General features: G+C 43.5%; 3 protein-coding genes across 3 annotated transcripts; all 3 read left to right on the plus strand.

Moving 5' to 3' along the window:
• The first annotated feature begins 166 nt into the window (after window positions 1-166).
• Window positions 167-917, plus strand: LOC308143992 (cystatin-A5-like). The gene is made up of 3 exons (XM_080514965.1): window positions 167-285; window positions 380-481; window positions 633-917. The coding sequence occupies exons 1-3, from the start codon at window positions 214-216 to the stop codon at window positions 750-752; spliced, it is 294 nt and encodes a 97-aa protein (XP_080371091.1). The 5' UTR covers window positions 167-213; the 3' UTR covers window positions 753-917.
• Window positions 918-11,257: 10,340 nt separating this feature from the next.
• On the plus strand, window positions 11,258-11,916 carry LOC308144221 (protein MIX23-like; the record flags this gene model as incomplete). The annotated part of the gene is made up of 4 exons (XM_080515277.1): window positions 11,258-11,393; window positions 11,489-11,635; window positions 11,732-11,791; window positions 11,872-11,916. Exons 1-4 carry the CDS (start codon window positions 11,283-11,285, stop codon window positions 11,914-11,916), a joined length of 363 nt encoding a protein of 120 aa, XP_080371403.1. The 5' UTR covers window positions 11,258-11,282.
• A 3,671-nt stretch (window positions 11,917-15,587) lies between these two features.
• LOC308143862 (cystatin-A5-like) lies at window positions 15,588-16,338 on the plus strand. The gene is made up of 3 exons (XM_080514804.1): window positions 15,588-15,706; window positions 15,801-15,902; window positions 16,054-16,338. The coding sequence occupies exons 1-3, from the start codon at window positions 15,635-15,637 to the stop codon at window positions 16,171-16,173; spliced, it is 294 nt and encodes a 97-aa protein (XP_080370930.1). The 5' UTR covers window positions 15,588-15,634; the 3' UTR covers window positions 16,174-16,338.
• The last annotated feature ends 3,815 nt before the right edge of the window (window positions 16,339-20,153 follow it).

The following is a 20,153-nucleotide window of genomic DNA, read 5'->3' on the forward strand; positions in this document are numbered from 1 at the left end:
ACAAGAATGGACAGATTGCATTAGAATTTGGGGAGTAACTGTAAATGTGATGAGTAAATAAACTGGCTGAGGTGACGTGCGATGCCGCCCTTCATGTGATACTTGCTCAGATGCTTCCAGCTGTGCAGCATAAATACAGGAGACAACCACATGAAATGAAGCATTTTGCACCCATACAAGCATACCAGTCTTTCTTTAGAGGACTTTTCCAGAATGTCTGATCCAGTTGGAGGATACGGGCCGACGGAGGATGCCACTCCAGAGACTCAGAAGATCTGTGATAAGGTGAGCTTCAGCCAACCTTGATTTCTAACATCCTCCCACATGCATCTCTTTGTTGTATGTGACACTCTGGATTCCTGTTTTATGTGATTCACAGGTCAAGACTGCAGTTGAGAAGAAGACCGGGAAAAATTATAAGGAATTCAGAGCCATTAAATACAGGAGGCAGGTTGTGGAAGGGATGAACTTTCTCATCAAGGTAATTTAAAAAACCTTTATTTGTTGTTATTTATCAATCGAGCAAAATATATCATCAGATGTGCTCGTGGACAGAATAACAGCATCAGAGAGACAATTTGTTGAACAATGAAAGATTGTGTTGAATATTAATTCAGATGCATTACTTGCAGGTTCACGTGGGAGACTACCTTCATATCATAGTATATGTGAACCTTCCAGGAGATGAGTTTTCCCTGAGCGGTGTGCAACAACATCATACCGAGGATGATCCTCTTGAGCCGTTTCCGTGACCATGCGTCCAGTCTCCCCAGGTCAGAACCTTCTTCAGGCTTTTCCATGTGAAGAAGGGGAGGATGTGTTGTCTGGATTTTAGCAACGCCAAGACCATTCTTATTACTTATGATTACCTTATGATTGGTGAATAACAATAAAAAAGTTGTTTTTCCACCTCTTAACTGTTTCTGTGTTCAATTTATTTACATTTTGATTCGATTTGAATGTCCAGCAAAAAAATGAGGAAAAAATACAAAGGTGTTGCTGTGTGTATTCTGTTTGATTTGATGTCTATTCTGAAGGGCATCATAGGGGCCTCATGTGAAAATTACTGCATCCCTGGTTCCGTTCCAGTTGTGGGTCTTACTATGTAGAGTGTTTATTCTCCTTAAGCCTGTAAACAAAGTCAAGCTCATGGAAGCTGCTACGAGTTTGCTAGTGGACAGAAATATAGAACAATACTTTTATATTCACAAAATTCAAACAATATTAATGTTCCATCTTACCTGTGAACAGTAATCCCCGAGCCCTGCTTTCCACAGTCTGCCGATTTGTCCAGAAATACTCCACACGGTGCTCTGGTGTCTTGGATTCTCTGCCGCTGCAGTTTGACAGTTGTTTTGCCAAAAACAGCATACAATTAAGTGGAATTGCATGGTGACACCTGCTGTTCAGCTTTTGTAAATAGCAAAAGCCAGCCAAGCTTGTGTTCAAACAACTGTCTAATTGACTTCACAAAACCAACATAATTGTGAAACACAAAAAAAACCCAACATTTTCACAATGACCGATTGGCAATGTTATTTTAATTTTGAATATTATGGGGATCAATGATAACATGAATGCACTGTAAGCTACATTCTGCATCTTAATCAGTAACTTTTATTTGTGATTGTGAATATAATCACATCACAAAAACTGTACTGGGAAATGTGTATTTAGACTGTTTAATCCTACAAAACTCTGCCGCACGAGTGCTGACGAGGACCAGAGGGCGGGCCCACATCACGCCTATTTTAAAATTGCTGCATTGGCTCCCCGTTCGCTTCAGGATCGATTTTAAGGTTCTTTTACTATTTTTTAAGTGTCTTAATGGTTTTGCACCCTCTTATTTATCCGAACTACTTTTATCATATCAACCCTCGCGGGCCCTGAGGTCCTCCGGCACCGGCCTTTTAATTGTCCCTCAAACGAGGACCAAGACTCACGGGGAGGCTGCGTTCAGCTCCTATGGCCCCCGTTTGTGGAACAGCCTGCCGGGGAACCTCAGGGCTGCAGAGTCCATTGAGGTTTTTAAAAAAGGGTTAAAAACTCACCTTTTTAATCAGGCTTTTAACTGATTTTATACATGTATGTGTGTATATAGTTATGTATTTGATCAATGTATTTATCTACTTCTATTTATTTATTTCAGATAATTATCTAATTTTCTTTTTTATCTCCAGTGGTTCCTCTAGGGGGCGCTACACTGGTGGTGGCCGGTTTTTGCCACTGGTGGAGCCGTCCCATGGGTTTCCCTGCCCGGGCACCTGGCAGGTCCCCCGCGTATGCGGTGGGATTGGCTTGTCTGCCCGGTTGGGGGGGGATCTGTGGGGCGGCGCCCCCTGTGGTCGGAAGTTGTGCCGCCCCCAGTGTGGACGGCCCAAATATGTCCCTTTCCTCACCTTAGTCCTCAGTGTCCTGCCATGTCTCCATATCACTCGGCATGTCTTCACCTATGATGTGTGTCTGCATGTGTGCGTGTGTGTTCACCTGCTTTTTATTCATCTATTTTATCTTTGCACTGTTTTTAATTTTTGTGGAAGCACTTTGTGTTGCTTAATGTATAAAAAGTGCTATAGAAATAAAGATTATTATTATTATTATTATTATAATGTAAGGAAAATGAATTTAAATGGAATTTGACAGTAGCCGACATGAATCCAAAACAATACAGAATCAATTAGACTGTTAAGATCCGTCTTTTGATTAACGTGGTTCAACAGAATGTGGGTCAAAGTGCAACATAACGATGATGAGGAACTTCATGGGAAAAAATGGGAAATGAACACGATCACTGTTTCTTTCAGCGAACCGTCTCATTTCCACAAACAGCAGAACAAACTCCTGTAACATTTACTAAGAAGAAAATCCTTCACTTCATGCAACGCTTATATTGGGCATTGATAGTATGGATGCCACAAAAACAGATGAATGACGTGATGAACAATGCACGACCGGGCCAAGATGGCGGCTGTATTTCCTGCGGCCGCCATCGTAGCCTGGTCGTCAAGTCCGTAAACACAAACTGCAGCAGCAGAGAATCTTAGGTTACGTCCGAAATGTCCCTCCTATCTCTTTATCTATCGACTTTACCTAAACCCCGTGGATGACATCACGGGGTTAGTGAAAGGTTTTCATTGTGGCTGATTAGATAGTGGAGGAGCTGTCACTCCAAGCTCCCGGTCTGCCATATTGTCTCAATTAGAATGCGTTAGTAGCTAATACAAATTAAAAGTTAAAGTATCTAAAGGATTGAAATGTAACATTTGTCATTTTTGTTTACTCTCTTAAAATGACAGAATCATATCAAATCAATCTTTAATCAAATCAATCTTTATTCATATAGCATTTTTTTATACATTGAAGTGACACAAAGTGCTTTAACAAGAATTAAAAACAGTGCAAAGATAAAATAGATAAATAAAAAGCAGATGAACACACATGCACACATTTCTGTTTGGCATTCAATTATGTCCTATGGTTTGTGTCCTATGGTTCTGCCGCTGGGCAGCGGTAGAACGCCCGGGCCCCCGCTACCCCTCAATTTTAAACCGCACCTGAGACATACACATTGCACCCACCTCTTCAAAACACAAATACACATCTCTACATGCATCCAACACCCCTCAGGGTGGAGGGGGGGTGGGGGCTCCCCCCAGCACCTCCCGCTGTGGTCCCACCGTGTTCCGGGGTGAGTGCGGCTGGAGTACGGGGGGCACGCTCGCTCGAGCGTGGCGCCTCCGGGGGGGCTGGGTAGTGGTTCTCCCTCCCTATTCACAGTTGGATTGGTGGAGAATGGGGCTCCTGGGGGTTGGAGGGTGGCTGTCCTCCGGCCGGGCCTGGCTGGGCCTTCGCTCCTCCTGGTCTGGGGGGGGGGGGGCAGGTCTGGGGCTCTGCGGCTGGGGCCTTCTCTGTCCCACCGGGGTTGGGGGGGTGGTGGGGGGGATGGCCACCGGGGGTGCAGCGGGCTCCGCTGTCGGGGCCGGGGGGGCTCCCTGCCCGCGTGGCCTGGGAGCGCTGCACTGGCCGGTCCCGGCTTGGCGGCTCGGGTCGGGGCCTGGGGCCTTGCAGCCCTTTATCCTTCTCTTGTGGGCCCCTCTGGCCTGGGGGGGGTCCTCTCTGCGCGCTCCGTCTGGTGCCTTCTGGGTTGGGGCGTGGCTCTCCGGGGTGGTTTGTTGGGGCCTCACTGGGTCTGGTGGGTTGCTGGATGCCGGAGTGGCGGTGTCTGGCCCTGGTGACCTCGGCCCCCGGGGTGGTGCCGCGGGCCCCCCCACAACAGTTCCATTCACATCCAGAGGAAAAACTACACGCACGCACGCACACACACACACACACACACAGACACACACACACACACGCACACACACTTCCATTCCTCATTGACGAGATTGTTCTGTTAATTATCAAAATCAAGTTGTTGTTTGCTTTTGTTGTTGTTGTTGTTGTTGGTGGTGTTTTTTTTTCTCTTCCTGTTTTTGTTTGTTTTTGTTTTGTTTTTTGTTTCGTTCTGTTTTTCTCTTTTTTTCTTTTCTTTGTTTTGTGTCCTTTTGTTTTTGCTTTTGTTATAATTGTTGTGATTATTTTGGTTTTTGCTCTGTTGTTGCTCAGGCTGATTTAATCTCATGGCAGTTGGAAAATATTTAGATCACTGTGATTGTTAAGTCCTGGCGTTGTTTGTGCACGCCTCTCACACTCCTGGAGGTTTTCTGCTGGGATTCACTCCCAAATGATGAGGCTTTTAATTTCTTTTCCTCATTTATTTGTGCAGGTGAAAAACCTTAAACAAGCAAACACCAGTGTAACTATACAAAATACAATAAACACTTCAATCAACAATATTTCAGAAATATGGCATAACAACTATAGTAAATTCAACAAGTACCCAATATATTAAATACATTTACTTTAAAATAAACTATTTCAGTCAAGTTATCACCAATTTCTCAATTAATCATTTAACCCAAATAATCATGATATTTAATTCATTAAGCAGTATAAAATATAATTATGAGATTTGAAGTAATATAAATATACAAGACATTCTTTAAAGTGCATTTCAGCGGCTCAAGTGCAATTCATCACAATAATTCATTTTCTTTAACAATAGATTACACATATTGTATATACACATTGATGTAGCAGCTCTTTACAACCCAAACAACAACAACACCGCGGTGAGATAAATAACATTTAGGCTGGATCAGCCACTGTCCACACCTAAAGTGAAACGAGCGCGTTGGAAAAAGTTCATATTTCTGAGCGCACACGAACGCAACATGCAGCGTCGGCACCAAATGTCCGTGTGGAAAGCCAGGGTATCGGCTTCTTACCGGCAGTCGTCTCCAGTCTTATTTGGTGAGTGATCCTCCGTGCAGCTCACCAGTTTGATCGATCCCTTGATCGCGGCAGTCAACTTTGTTTTTCCGCTCCGCTCTTCACGCTCCCAACAGCTGATCACTTTCCCCCGGAAGCTGCTTCCACCCTAAATTAACACCTGGTGCGCACGGTGGGCTCATCACGGGGCCAGATGTGGGCTGGCTTAACGTCACTCGACGCAACACCTCCCACTCAACCTTCCTGTATTCATACAGGCAGGTTGCAGAACTTCGAGGCGAACTTTATTATTGAAAGGAGTCACTGCTCCTCTATAGGCAGAAGGATGATGAGCCGCCTGACATCTTTTCGCAGCACAACAGAATAGAACTCCCCCTTTGGTCATGGGATGTTGACCTTTGTTGCTGCACTGGAACACATTGGCCATTACTTGCTGACAGACCCGAGCCCTTGCCTTTCTGCGGTGGACACACTGGTTGACCACTCATTGAGCCAATCTTCTCCCTTGCACAACCCAGGCTTTCTGCCGCATCCTGACCAGAGTTCCATCAACCCCTTCATGCCCTTTCTGATGACTGTGGCGAGCCAGTAGAGTCCCAAGCCGGGCATCGAAAGGAATTAGTGGGACAATGGAGCAGTCTTCTTTGAAGTGCTGGATCCTGCCTCCACACATCATCAATCCACTGGCTGCATCTTGGTATACAACCAGCCTATTTGTTGTGGTGCTGGGGAAAGCTAGCTCTTCTTGTGCTGCCAGGCAGAGGTCTCGGAAGGCATCTTCTCTCTCGTTTGCAGTAACAACGCCAACTGACGGAGCTGCCTCCCACTTTGACCTCCCTTCGGCTTTGACACGGAGAAGCTTCTTTGCTGCCCTCCAGACCATTGCGCCGCAAGAATTTTCACTGCCGTCAGAGAAGGTGATGCCACAGGGCTTGCCGCTCAGGTCAGGTGGTGTCAGGGATCTGGTGAATCGCAACTGGCTGAGCTCAGCGTAATCTTCAAGCAGACTCATGGCATCTTCTCGCAGGCCCTCAGATAGAGGTTTGTCCCACGTATCCTGGGATGGGCCATCCTTGCTCTTCACTTCTTGAAAGGATCTCCTCACCAGGATGGCTCCCATCTGTTTAACTGGAATCACAAGACCAAGGGGATCATACAGTCCGGAGACTTGACTTAGAAGCTGTCTTCGGGTGAGCGGATTTGGTGTCTGTGCCCTTACTTCATCTTTTGAAAGGTTTTCTCCCAACCTCATCTTCTTTTTCTTTTTAGAAAAGTTCACAGCTACCATCAAGTGAAGCTTGTTGTCTTCAGGGTGATAACCAAGACCCAGGGCTTTATTGTCCTCCTCAGAGAGTTGGTTCGGAAGGACCATCATCGAGGGCTCATTCTTCTCCTCCTTTCCGCTTGTTGACCTCCCACTTTGGCCCGAGTACATCCATGGCTTTAGGTGAAAACCTCCGGCCTTTAGCATTTGCTCAATATTGGATATTTTCTGCTCAAGTTGGCTCTGGTCGTTGTGAGAGGCAAGAATATCATCCACATATGCATCCTGCTCCAGTACTCTGCGCTCTTCAGAAAGGGTCATTTCCTTCCCCCCAGGTTGACAGTTTCCGCATTGACATCCACCACACCTGGGTTCACAGGCTGTCCGCAGTGAGCGTGCGAAATGCGTCCTGGAGTCATGAGCTGTGACGGTTATTTCTTCAAGAAGATCTGGATGGCAGCCGCCCACTGTTTTTCCAAGGGGACCGTCCCACAGGACGAGATCTCCAACGGATCGCACTTTTTGAGGGACAAGTTGGCCTTCCTTGTGACTAATGAGGAGCTTTATTTGTGTGGGGCGGACCAGTTCATGGAGGGGAACATCAGGAAATATCTTTTGCAGTTTCTTGGGTGACACGCAGTGATTCACCTCAGCAATGCTGTCAAGCCCATAACAAACCAGCTGGTGGGATCTCAAGGTTCCCTTTGGGGTTGTGACTCGGATCTTGAGTAGGTAGCGCTTTGTCTCCACTGCGGCTTGCATCCCTCCGACACCATGAACTACAAGAGTCACATCTTCGCTCCTTAGGTTTAACTCACGTGCAGCCTCATGAGTAATGTAATTAGTGTCAGATGCCAAATCTATCAAGGTCCCGATCTTTTGTCCGGCATTTGCGATTACCTCCAGGATCATCATAATAACTGGGAATTCATGGAGGCCATTTTCTGCCAGCAGACTGTGCTCAGGTGCAGCTGAGCTGAATGTCTTCGACACAGAGTTGGAAAAGGCGTTCCGACACTGCAGAGCTAACTCGGGTGGCAACCTGGTCAGGAATTCTTCTTGGGCCTCCGTGTACCTTTTCCCTCCACCTTTTGCTGGATTAGGCTTTGATCCCCACTTCTGCTCACCTCCTTTGCGCTCAGACTTGAAACAGAGGTAGAAGTGATGACCTGGGATTTGAGCGTCCTTGCAGCCCTCATTTGTGCACAAGAAGTTGGTCTTGCACTCTTCATCATCAGTGTGGACTTCCAAACACCTCCCACATGCACCAAGTCTTCTTACTGCTTCTTTCTTTTCTGCCACTTTGAGTGTTTTGAATTTTTTGCAGAAGTACAACTTTTTCCTGTGACCACTCTCTCCACAAACAACGCAAGCTTGGGGGGTTGATGATTTGGTGGTCTTTGTGCGGGCATGCTTTTGCGGGATCTTTGGTTCTCGCCTGCCAGGATCATCATCCTGTAACTGCTCCAGCTGTTCATAAATCTTCTCCTGACTTTTCAGAAACTTTAGGAGCTTGTCAAACCTGTCAACTGGTGATGCTGTCTCCTCCTCTTCAGAGGCATAAACCAGCCATTCTTTCTTTAGGCCTTCTGGCAGCTTGCACTCCAGTGCTTTTGTGATGAGTGGGTTCTTCAGGGCACCTGTATTCCCCAACTCGCTCAGGTCCTGCAAAGCCTTCTCCACTACCTGTATCAGGTCAATGATCCTCCTCGACTGGTAACTTTTCACTGGTGGTAGCATCTGTAGTTCTTCAACTATTTCCAAGGCAATGGCAGCTTTGTTTCCAAACCGGTTCCCGAGGACACGGAAGATCTCATCTGCTGTTCCATATGTTGACAGGCGAAGGTCCCTCGTCACCTTTTCTTCAAGACTGTCCAACAGCTGGAACTTCCTCACTTCCTTAGAGCCGGTACGTTCTCCTTGTATTTGGAGTGCTTCCCAATCCTTTTTCCAGGAGTAGTAGTTCCGTTTATTCCCATCAAATTTTGGGAGCGCCGTCGGTCTCAATTTGATGCCAGGTGCCTGGAAGTGGGGAGCTGCTTCAGCTAGCTCTTCTTGTTCCATCTTTGCCTGCATTAGAACAGCCTTCTCCGACACCAATGCAGGTAGGTGAGCTTCCAATTCTCTTAACCGCTGCTGCGTGTCCATCCGGTCTGCATCTGGGGTCCAGCGGTTCCATTTGCGGAGGGATTCTTTTGCTGCCTTAACAAGCCCTTCAAAGTTCTTGAGCATAAGGTCGTACACCTCCAACTTCAAACTCGGTTGTGTTGCTGAGAGGCGCTTGTTTTCCCTTTCAGCTGCCTCTAATGCCAGGAAAAGCTCGGAGCAGCCAAAATTGTTCCACAGGACTTTCTGTATGATTGACTCGACTTCCTCGCGTCTCGCCTCACACTCATTGACTGTCCTTTCAATGTCCGCACATATTTCCATTTCTTCTTTGGAGGCGGTTACATCTTCGGACTCCATTTCAGCATAAGTTGCTTCCAACTCATCATTTGCTTCCATTACCTTTTCAGCTTCTTGTGTAACTCTGCTGAAGGCTTCTATAAGGTCTTCCGCTGACATTTTCTGACATGACTTCACGATTGAGTTTGCCAATCGAGAAAATCTTTGTTTGGCAGTTGTCCGCTCCCTTTTCACCTGCTGCAGAGACTTTAACTCAGCCATTTTGGAAGTGTAGGTAGTTTTTTATTTTATTTATTTCTTTATGTTGGGTTGGAGCATTGGTAGGATGGTGTTTTGATGAGCTGTGATCTTGGAGTTTAGCGGAAGTTTCTGTACTTTGTCTTGGGAGTAGCTTTTCAACCAGCTTGATGCGGTTTTTCACTGTTAAGTCCTGGCGTTGTTTGTGCACGCCTCTCACACTCCTGGAGGTTTTCTGCTGGGATTCACTCCCAAATGATGAGGCTTTTAATTTCTTTTCCTCATTTATTTGTGCAGGTGAAAAACCTTAAACAAGCAAACACCAGTGTAACTATACAAAATACAATAAACACTTCAATCAACAATATTTCAGAAATATGGCATAACAACTATAGTAAATTCAACAAGTACCCAATATATTAAATACATTTACTTTAAAATAAACTATTTCAGTCAAGTTATCACCAATTTCTCAATTAATCATTTAACCCAAATAATCATGATATTTAATTCATTAAGCAGTATAAAATATAATTATGAGATTTGAAGTAATATAAATATACAAGACATTCTTTAAAGTGCATTTCAGCGGCTCAAGTGCAATTCATCACAATAATTCATTTTCTTTAACAATAGATTACACATATTGTATATACACATTGATGTAGCAGCTCTTTACAACCCAAACAACAACAACACCGCGGTGAGATAAATAACATTTAGGCTGGATCAGCCACTGTCCACACCTAAAGTGAAACGAGCGCGTGGGAAAAAGTTCATATTTCTGAGCGCACACGAACGCAACATGCAGCGTCGGCACCAAATGTCCGTGTGGAAAGCCAGGGTATCGGCTTCTTACCGGCAGTCGTCTCCAGTCTTATTTGGTGAGTGATCCTCCGTGCAGCTCACCAGTTTGATCGATCCCTGGATCGCGGCAGTCAACTTTGTTTTTCCGCTCCGCTCTTCACGCTCCCAACAGCTGATCACTTTCCCCCGGAAGCTGCTTCCACCCTAAATTAACACCTGGTGCGCACGGTGGGCTCATCACGGGGCCAGATGTGGGCTGGCTTAACGTCACTCGACGCAACAGTGATTATTGTATTATTAAAAAGAAAAAAAAATGTATGTCGCACTAACAAGGGTATTGTTTGTATCTCCCCACCAAGTCTTTCTCTGTCTTTCCTCTCCTCTCCTCTATCATTTCACCCCAACCGGTCAGCAGAATGCCACCACCTCTGAGTCTGGTTTCTGCAAAGGTTTCTCCCTGTTGGGGGGAGTTTTTCCTTTCCACAGTCGCAAACACACCTGCTTGCTCATGTGGATATGTTGGGCTTTTCTATTTTCTCTATAAAAGCAAATTGGAATGACTGTAATGTATTTAAAAATGTCTTTCTTTCTTTTCTTTTTTTTAATAAAAAACAAACAAACAAAAAACTAAACAATTATGTCCTATGGTTTGATGTTTTGCTGAGCATGTGTTCTTACTTCCATTAAACTAAGTTTGAAGAAAAAAAAATGCGAGGAATGCAGGAAAAATTGAGAAAATGATTTAAATCCACTCAATTCCTGCTCAGAGGGCAATATTCCAATTGAAACTTACAGAAATGGTTCATCCAAAGCAGAATATCTTTTCTGATGTATAGTCAAATGAGCGTTGCATGTATCAGAAATCTGTTTTTGCTTTTTACAAGTTACACTTTCCCACAACTAATTATTCAACTTCAGCAGTGAAACAATTCTTCAATACCTGTGCTGTCATCACAAAAACACGTTATTGTTCTCCTAAAAATTTAAGCATCACAGACTGTCTGATTGAATAATTTAACTATAAAACATGGAAATGTTTTGTTCTTTAACAAAGTCGGATTGAAAGCGTAATATTGTCAACGATCACACTCCAGCAATTCTTGCTGATTAATCTAACTAAATGTTCTTAGTGAAAGCTGTGCTGGTATTGTCACCATTGGGATCAAATAAGAGGCTTATTTGCTTGTGTGTCTGAGAAAATCTTCCACTTTGTGTTTCTTAGGAGGTGCTGACGGTGATGCGCACCATAGATGACCGCATCGTCCATTCCCTGAACACCACCGTGCCCACAGTGTCCTTCTCGGGCAAAGTAGATGCAACGCAAACCTGCAAGCAGCTTTATGAATCTGTAAGAACTGAATGCATCCCACTGACAAATCTTCAAAACCGCCACTGTGAGTTCTTGAGATTTTTTTTTCTTGAGCTGTGTTTTCTCTTGTGCAGATGATGGAGGCCCACCTGAGCCGAGACAAAGCCATAAAGGCCTGCATAGCCCAGACGTCTGAAGTGGTGGGACAGCTGCGTGAGCAAAGAGCTAAAGACAGTGAAAACTTGGCACTAATCAAACAGCTGAGAAAGGAGCAGACCAATGTGAGGCCAATTTCTCATGCTATCTCGTGAACCTCAGCACTGCTGTTGAGCTCCCCCTGTGTGTGAATTCAAAGCATTGTTTGTCTTTGACTCCAGTTGAAGCTGATGCAGTCGGAGCTGAATGTTGAAGAAGTCGTCAATGATAGAAGTGTGAAGGTACGTTGGTGCCGGTTCACGAGTGACGCCATTTAATCACACCTTTGAGAAGCCCACAGATAAAACGTTTTGTTTCTCAGGTTTTCAACGAAGGAATCCACTACACACCTCCAAAGGTGAAGTGAAACTGTCTGATAAAAGGAGTCGTTTTACTCGCTGAGGTTCAAATCCAGACTGGAGTCAAACTGTGAACCTGCTGCGGAGTCCTGGCGGCATTCGGTTCATCGTACTGACCAATCGGACCTCCTCTCCAACACACCCGTATTCCACTATGATTATTGTATGGCATTACCACCGCTGTAAAACTGTCATCTCTGTGCTTCTTCAATGAAAATTATTGTGCAAAAAGAGTTTTTTAAAGACGGTGAAATACTCTGAAATGTGTGCGTTTGTTTTGTTTTAATCTGTGGCAAATTTTCTGACTCACAAGAAGCTGTTTATTTCCTTGAAGGATTCCTGGTGTTGAATATTGATGTTTGTAGGTCCTTTCATTGGATTATCATCACATCAATAGAATTTCTACTGAGTTGTCATCTGAAGCTATCATGACACCAAACATGTTTTCTGTAGTGCCTTGATATAATCCTAAATGCAAAAGAAATGACCATCAACCTGAAATTAGTTTTGTAAAAAGTGGCCATACAGGTAAAATTACTACAGTAACAACATTGTGGCCCTGTTGTACTTTGGATAATGGACTCTGGAAGAGAAAAAATGACTCGTGTATCAACAACTCATAACAGTTTAGATGGTACTTCTGTTGATTTGTTAGTATGCTGAGCTGCAGCACGGGGCTACGACCTGAATAGATAATCTCAAGGCAAACACAGTCAAATCAGTCACCAAATCAAGCACGTTTTAATACTTGTGTGAAGTGACTGAATATTCAGGGAAAACAAATGCAGGCTCAAGGAGAAAAAACAATCTCCACATGGTAAGACCCACAATAGGAACGGAACCAGGGATGCAGTAATTTTGACATGAGGCCCCTATGATTCCCTTCAGAATAGATATCAAATCATACAGAATAAACACAGCAACGCTTCTGTTTATCTGTCCTCAGTGTAGCCCTGCTGGAGTAACGATATCGATATGCCCATGTCCCGTGTTTCTCTGGAATTTCTTGAGTGACGATATCAATATGCCCATGTCCCGTGTTTCTCTGAAACTGCTTGAGTGACGATATCAATATGCCCATGTCCCGTGTTTCTCTGGAACTTCTTGAATGACGATATCAATATGCCAAACAGAAATAAAAGAAGACATTGAGAAATTATAAGATAAAAGGCAATTAAAACAGTTGAGCAGACCTCTTGTGTGAGAAACAGATAAACTCAAAGCTGCTTTACTTTGTTTGGTTCTGGTTCTGGAACACACAGTAGTCCTGTCTCAGACCACCGGAGAGGTCTGGATGATTCATGGTCCAAGACCACGCAACACTTTGTAGAGCAGAAGGAAGATTTTAAAATCCATCCTTTCACTCACAGGAAGCCATTGTGGTGTTTAGAGGACCGGTGTGATCTGGTCCAGTTTATTGGTGTTTGTAAGAACTCTGACAGAAACATTCTGGATCAGCTGAAGCAGGTTGATGCTGAAGTAAAACTGTATTTAGATAATGTTGAAATTGAAAGGGTTTAGGAGTATAATATATGATAATAGGGCATAATAGATGACAAACTTTGTTGGAAGCCTCACATAGAACACGAAAAATGAAAATTGTCCAAGTCTATTTCTCTTCTTTACAAAACTAGAGACTTACTGAATAATAAATGTCTACATTTATGGTACTGTTCACTTGTGCTGCCTTATATGACATATTGTGTGGACATGTGTGGAAAAACATGTAAGACTAACTTGGTTCCAACAATCAAATTGCAGAAAAGAGTGATTAGGATCATAACTAGAGCAGGATAAGGGGATTCTGCCAATTAACTTTTCATACAATCATCCACATAAAAATTTCTGGATATTATATATTTTAAAATATAAGAAATTGTGTTCCGTGTAATGAATATTAGCATTCCAGATGGTATTCAAAAATGGCTTTTTCAAAGAAAGACAATTTATAATTTAAGGGGGTGTTAATGTTTGAAACCTGTAAAGTAAGAACAAATGTTAAATATAGATAGTCGTGTTTATTAAGTCTTCGCCACAAATAATAAAAAAGGCAAAATAGCACACAAACGTTACTCTGTACTGGTTTATGTTGTTTATGAACTCATGGAACAGCCTTGCGTAAATATTCTCATATTGCTGTCAGATAAAAAAGAAAAATCCTCCAGTGCAGAATACTTGTTTGCATATTTGATGAGTTATAATATGTTTAATTAGAAGAGGAGAACTAATAAAACTGTGGAATACTGGCATAGGTATACCAAGTTTTGTTGATATTGTTTGGTAGCGTCATGTGAAATTTGATAGTTATATCCTGAAGGATGGAGAGATCAGGTAAATCCCCACTGAGGTCGTTTTAGAGTGTGCTCCTGTGTGAAGTGTAATACATACGTGGTGTACACATACTTTTTCAGTCTAACATTCATGAAGAATACTGAAATAAATCTATAACATTCAGCTTTAAATCTATAATATTCAGCTTTTATCTTACACCTTCTGTAGTTGCTCCTCACTTGGGTTTAGCAGACAGCACAGCCATCTTATCCACAGGGCCTGGATGATTGTTAAACTTGCGTTAACTTGTGCTAAACACAACATAGTTTAGGGAATATCACCAACCAAGTGTCTGGGGCTTCATCTATAAATCAATGTGAATATTGTGCAGACTGGAAGAGCAAAGCCACATGGTGGTTGCATAAAGCTGCTCCAGCCACCGTGATGCACCAACTCCACAGGACTGTGATCTTTCAGTACCAACTGGTAATAAAATGTCATAGTTTCTATTTATTAATCTCAAGCTTGTTTCATTCTTGACTTGTTCTTTGAAAACATAATCTGGGTTTTTAAATAACTTTTTTTTTTTTTTATCACCAATAGCCACTGTGTAGATGTCATGTATGTTGGAGTATTTTTTCTAACATGCCTAGTGCACTGGATAAATATCCATAATCGAATTAATTCAGTTCACAATAGTCTCATACCTACAACACCAGCTTGTGCCAAAAATAAATTAATATTAACAATGAGAGGCACCAGATGCAAAAAGAACTGATCACTGATCTTTTTTTTCCTTCTCTGAACGGAAAATCCAATGACCAAAACATACACAGACCAGAATAGATGAACCATTCAATGCCAATAACACAAAACATTAATGCTGCAATAAAAAATAACATCTGTTTCAATAATTAGCAAAGTTTATTCTTCCCACATGCCAGTACTTTCTTTAGATTACCTTAGCTATTTCAGAAGAAAACATAAAGATTCTAAATATGATCACTTTATCTTTTCTTTCATAGAGATTTGAAGCAGCATGCCTAATTTTCCACTTTCTCACAGCTTTGCCATGCTGATCAAGTAATTACTTTAAGTCATTGTTCTGTTTATTTTTGAACCTTTATTCCTTCATATTTTGTTTCGTTGTCACTTATTTAAGTTATTTTGAGTTGCCTTATTCATATAATGTTTTGTGTGCAATAAACCTGAAGCATTTCAACTTGCCTTGAGTACCTTTGGACAAGAATGGACAGATTGCATTAGAATTTGGGGAGTAACTGTAAATGTGATGAGTAAATAAACTGGCTGAGGTGACGTGCGATGCCGCCCTTCATGTGATACTTGCTCAGATGCTTCCAGCTGTGCAGCATAAATACAGGAGACAACCACATGAAATGAAGCATTTTGCACCCATACAAGCATACCAGTCTTTCTTTAGAGGACTTTTCCAGAATGTCTGATCCAGTTGGAGGATACGGGCCGACGGAGGATGCCACTCCAGAGACTCAGAAGATCTGTGATAAGGTGAGCTTCAGCCAACCTTGATTTCTAACATCCTCCCACATGCATCTCTTTGTTGTATGTGACACTCTGGATTCCTGTTTTATGTGATTCACAGGTCAAGACTGCAGTTGAGAAGAAGACCGGGAAAAATTATAAGGAATTCAGAGCCATTAAATACAGGAGGCAGGTTGTGGAAGGGATGAACTTTCTCATCAAGGTAATTTAAAAAACCTTTATTTGTTGTTATTTATCAATCGAGCAAAATATATCATCAGATGTGCTCGTGGACAGAATAACAGCATCAGAGAGACAATTTGTTGAACAATGAAAGATTGTGTTGAATATTAATTCAGATGCATTACTTGCAGGTTCACGTGGGAGACTACCTTCATATCATAGTATATGTGAACCTTCCAGGAGATGAGTTTTCCCTGAGCGGTGTGCAACAACATCATACCGAGGATGATCCTCTTGAGCCGTTTCCGTGACCATGCGTCCAGTCTCCCCAGGTCAGAACCTTCTTCAGGCTTTTCCATGTGAAGAAGGGGAGGATGTGTTGTCTGGATTTTAGCAACGCCAAGACCATTCTTATTACTTATGATTACCTTATGATTGGTGAATAACAATAAAAAAGTTGTTTTTCCACCTCTTAACTGTTTCTGTGTTCAATTTATTTACATTTTGATTCGATTTGAATGTCCAGCAAAAAAATGAGGAAAAAATACAAAGGTGTTGCTGTGTGTATTCTGTTTGATTTGATGTCTATTCTGAAGGGCATCATAGGGGCCTCATGTGAAAATTACTGCATCCCTGGTTCCGTTCCAGTTGTGGGTCTTACTATGTAGAGTGTTTATTCTCCTTAAGCCTGTAAACAAAGTCAAGCTCATGGAAGCTGCTACGAGTTTGCTAGTGGACAGAAATATAGAACAATACTTTTATATTCACAAAATTCAAACAATATTAATGTTCCATCTTACCTGTGAACAGTAATCCCCGAGCCCTGCTTTCCACAGTCTGCCGATTTGTCCAGAAATACTCCACACGGTGCTCTGGTGTCTTGGATTCTCTGCCGCTGCAGTTTGACAGTTGTTTTGCCAAAAACAGCATACAATTAAGTGGAATTGCATGGTGACACCTGCTGTTCAGCTTTTGTAAATAACAAAAGCCAGCCAAGCTTGTGTTCAAACAACTGTCTAATTGACTTCACAAAACCAACATAATTGTGAAACACAAAAAAAACCCAACATTTTCACAATGACCGATTGGCAATGTTATTTTAATTTTGAATATTATGGGGATCAATGATAACATGAATGCACTGTAAGCTACATTCTGCATCTTAATCAGTAACTTTTATTTGTGATTGTGAATATAATCACATCACAAAAACTGTACTGGGAAATGTGTATTTAGACTGTTTAATCCTACAAAACTCTGCCGCACGAGTGCTGACGAGGACCAGAGGGCGGGCCCACATCACGCCTATTTTAAAATTGCTGCATTGGCTCCCCGTTCGCTTCAGGATCGATTTTAAGGTTCTTTTACTAGTTTTTAAGTGTCTTAATGGTTTTGCACCCTCTTATTTATCCGAACTACTTTTATCATATCAACCCTCGCGGGCCCTGAGGTCCTCCGGCACCGGCCTTTTAATTGTCCCTCAAACGAGGACCAAGACTCACGGGGAGGCTGCGTTCAGCTCCTATGGCCCCCGTTTGTGGAACAGCCTGCCGGGGAACCTCAGGGCTGCAGAGTCCATTGAGGTTTTTAAAAAAGGGTTAAAAACTCACCTTTTTAATCAGGCTTTTAACTGATTTTATACATGTATGTGTGTATATAGTTATGTATTTGATCAATGTATTTATCTACTTCTATTTATTTATTTCAGATAATTATCTAATTTTCTTTTTTATCTCCAGTGGTTCCTCTAGGGGGCGCTACACTGGTGGTGGCCGGTTTTTGCCACTGGTGGAGCCGTCCCATGGGTTTCCCGGCACCTGGCAGGTCCCCCGCGTATGCGGTGGGATTGGCTTGTCTGCCCGGTTGGGGGGGGATCTGTGGGGCGGCGCCCCCTGTGGTCGGAAGTTGTGCCGCCCCCAGTGTGGACGGCCCAAATATGTCCCTTTCCTCACCTTAGTCCTCAGTGTCCTGCCATGTCTCCATATCACTCGGCATGTCTTCACCTATGATGTGTGTCTGCATGTGTGCGTGTGTGTTCACCTGCTTTTTATTCATCTATTTTATCTTTGCACTGTTTTAAATTTTTGTGGAAGCACTTTGTGTTGCTTAATGTATAAAAAGTGCTATAGAAATAAAGATTATTATTATCATTATTATTATAATGTAAGGAAAATGAATTTAAATGGAATTTGACAGTAGCCGACATGAATCCAAAACAATACAGAATCAATTAGACTGTTAAGATCCGTCTTTTGATTAACGTGGTTCAACAGAATGTGGGTCAAAGTGCAACATAACGATGATGAGGAACTTCATGGGAAAAAATGGGAAATGAACACGATCGCTGTTTCTTTCAGCGAACCGTCTCATTTCCACAAACAGCAGAACAAACTCCTGTAACATTTACTAAGAAGAAAATCCTTCACTTCATGCAACGCTTATATTGGGCATTGATAGTATGGATGCCACAAAAACAGATGAATGACGTGATGAACAATGCACGACCGGGCCAAGATGGCGGCTGTATTTCCTGCGGCCGCCATCGTAGCCTGGTCGTCAAGTCCGTAAACACAAACTGCAGCAGCAGAGAATCTTAGGTTACGTCCGAAATGTCCCTCCTATCTCTTTATCTATCGACTTTACCTAAACCCCGTGGATGACATCACGGGGTTAGTGAAAGGTTTTCATTGTGGCTGATTAGATAGTGGAGGAGCTGTCACTCCAAGCTCCCGGTCTGCCATATTGTCTCAATTAGAATGCGTTAGTAGCTAATACAAATTAAAAGTTAAAGTATCTAAAGGATTGAAATGTAACATTTGTCATTTTTGTTTACTCTCTTAAAATGACAGAATCATATCAAATCAATCTTTAATCAAATCAATCTTTATTTATATAGCATTTTTTTATACATTGAAGTGACACAAAGTGCTTTAACAAGAATTAAAAACAGTGCAAAGATAAAATAGATAAATAAAAAGCAGATGAACACACATGCACACATTTCTGTTTGGCATTCAATTATGTCCTATGGTTTGTGTCCTATGGTTCTGCCGCTGGGCAGCGGTAGAACGCCCGGGCCCCCGCTACCCCTCAATTTTAAACCGCACCTGAGACATACACATTGCACCCACCTCTTCAAAACACAAATACACATCTCTACATGCATCCAACACCCCTCAGGGTGGAGGGGGGGTGGGGGCTCCCCCCAGCACCTCCCGCTGTGGTCCCACCGTGTTCCGGGGTGAGTGCGGCTGGAGTACGGGGGGCACGCTCGCTCGAGCGTGGCGCCTCCGGGGGGGCTGGGTAGTGGTTCTCCCTCCCTATTCACAGTTGGATTGGTGGAGAATGGGGCTCCTGGGGGTTGGAGGGTGGCTGTCCTCCGGCCGGGCCTGGCTGGGCCTTCGCTCCTCCTGGTCTGGGGGGGGGGGGGGGGGCAGGTCTGGGGCTCTGCGGCTGGGGCCTTCTCTGTCCCACCGGGGTTGGGGGGTTGGTGGGGGGGATGGCCACCGGGGGTGCAGCGGGCTCCGCTGTCGGGGCCGGGGGGGCTCCCTGCCCGCGTGGCCTGGGAGCGCTGCACTGGCCGGTCCCGGCTTGGCGGCTCGGGTCGGGGCCTGGGGCCTTGCAGCCCTTTATCCTTCTCTTGTGGGCCCCTCTGGCCTGGGGGGGGGGTCCTCTCTGCGCGCTCCGTCTGGTGCCTTCTGGGTTGGGGCGTGGCTCTCCGGGGTGGTTTGTTGGGGCCTCACTGGGTCTGGTGGGTTGCTGGATGCCGGAGTGGCGGTGTCTGGCCCTGGTGACCTCGGCCCCCGGGGTGGTGCCGCGGGCCCCCCCACAACAGTTCCATTCACATCCAGAGGAAAAACTGCACGCACGCACACACACACACACACAGACACACACACACACACGCACACACACTTCCATTCCTCATTGACGAGATTGTTCTGTTAATTATCAAAATCAAGTTGTTGTTTGCTTTTGTTGTTGTTGTTGTTGTTGGTGGTGTTTTTTTTTCTCTTCCTGTTTTTGTTTGTTTTTGTTTTGTTTTTTGTTTCGTTCTGTTTTTCTCTTTTTTTCTTTTCTTTGTTTTGTGTCCTTTTGTTTTTGCTTTTGTTATAATTGTTGTGATTATTTTGGTTTTTGCTCTGTTGTTGCTCAGGCTGATTTAATCTCATGGCAGTTGGAAAATATTTAGATCACTGTGATTATTGTATTATTAAAAAGAAAAAAAAATGTATGTCGCACTAACAAGGGTATTGTTTGTATCTCCCCACCAAGTCTTTCTCTGTCTTTC

The sequence above is a fragment of the Blennius ocellaris genome (assembly GCF_963422515.1).
Source record: "Blennius ocellaris genome assembly, chromosome: 19".
In the NCBI taxonomy this organism is placed as follows: domain Eukaryota; kingdom Metazoa; phylum Chordata; class Actinopteri; order Blenniiformes; family Blenniidae; genus Blennius; species Blennius ocellaris.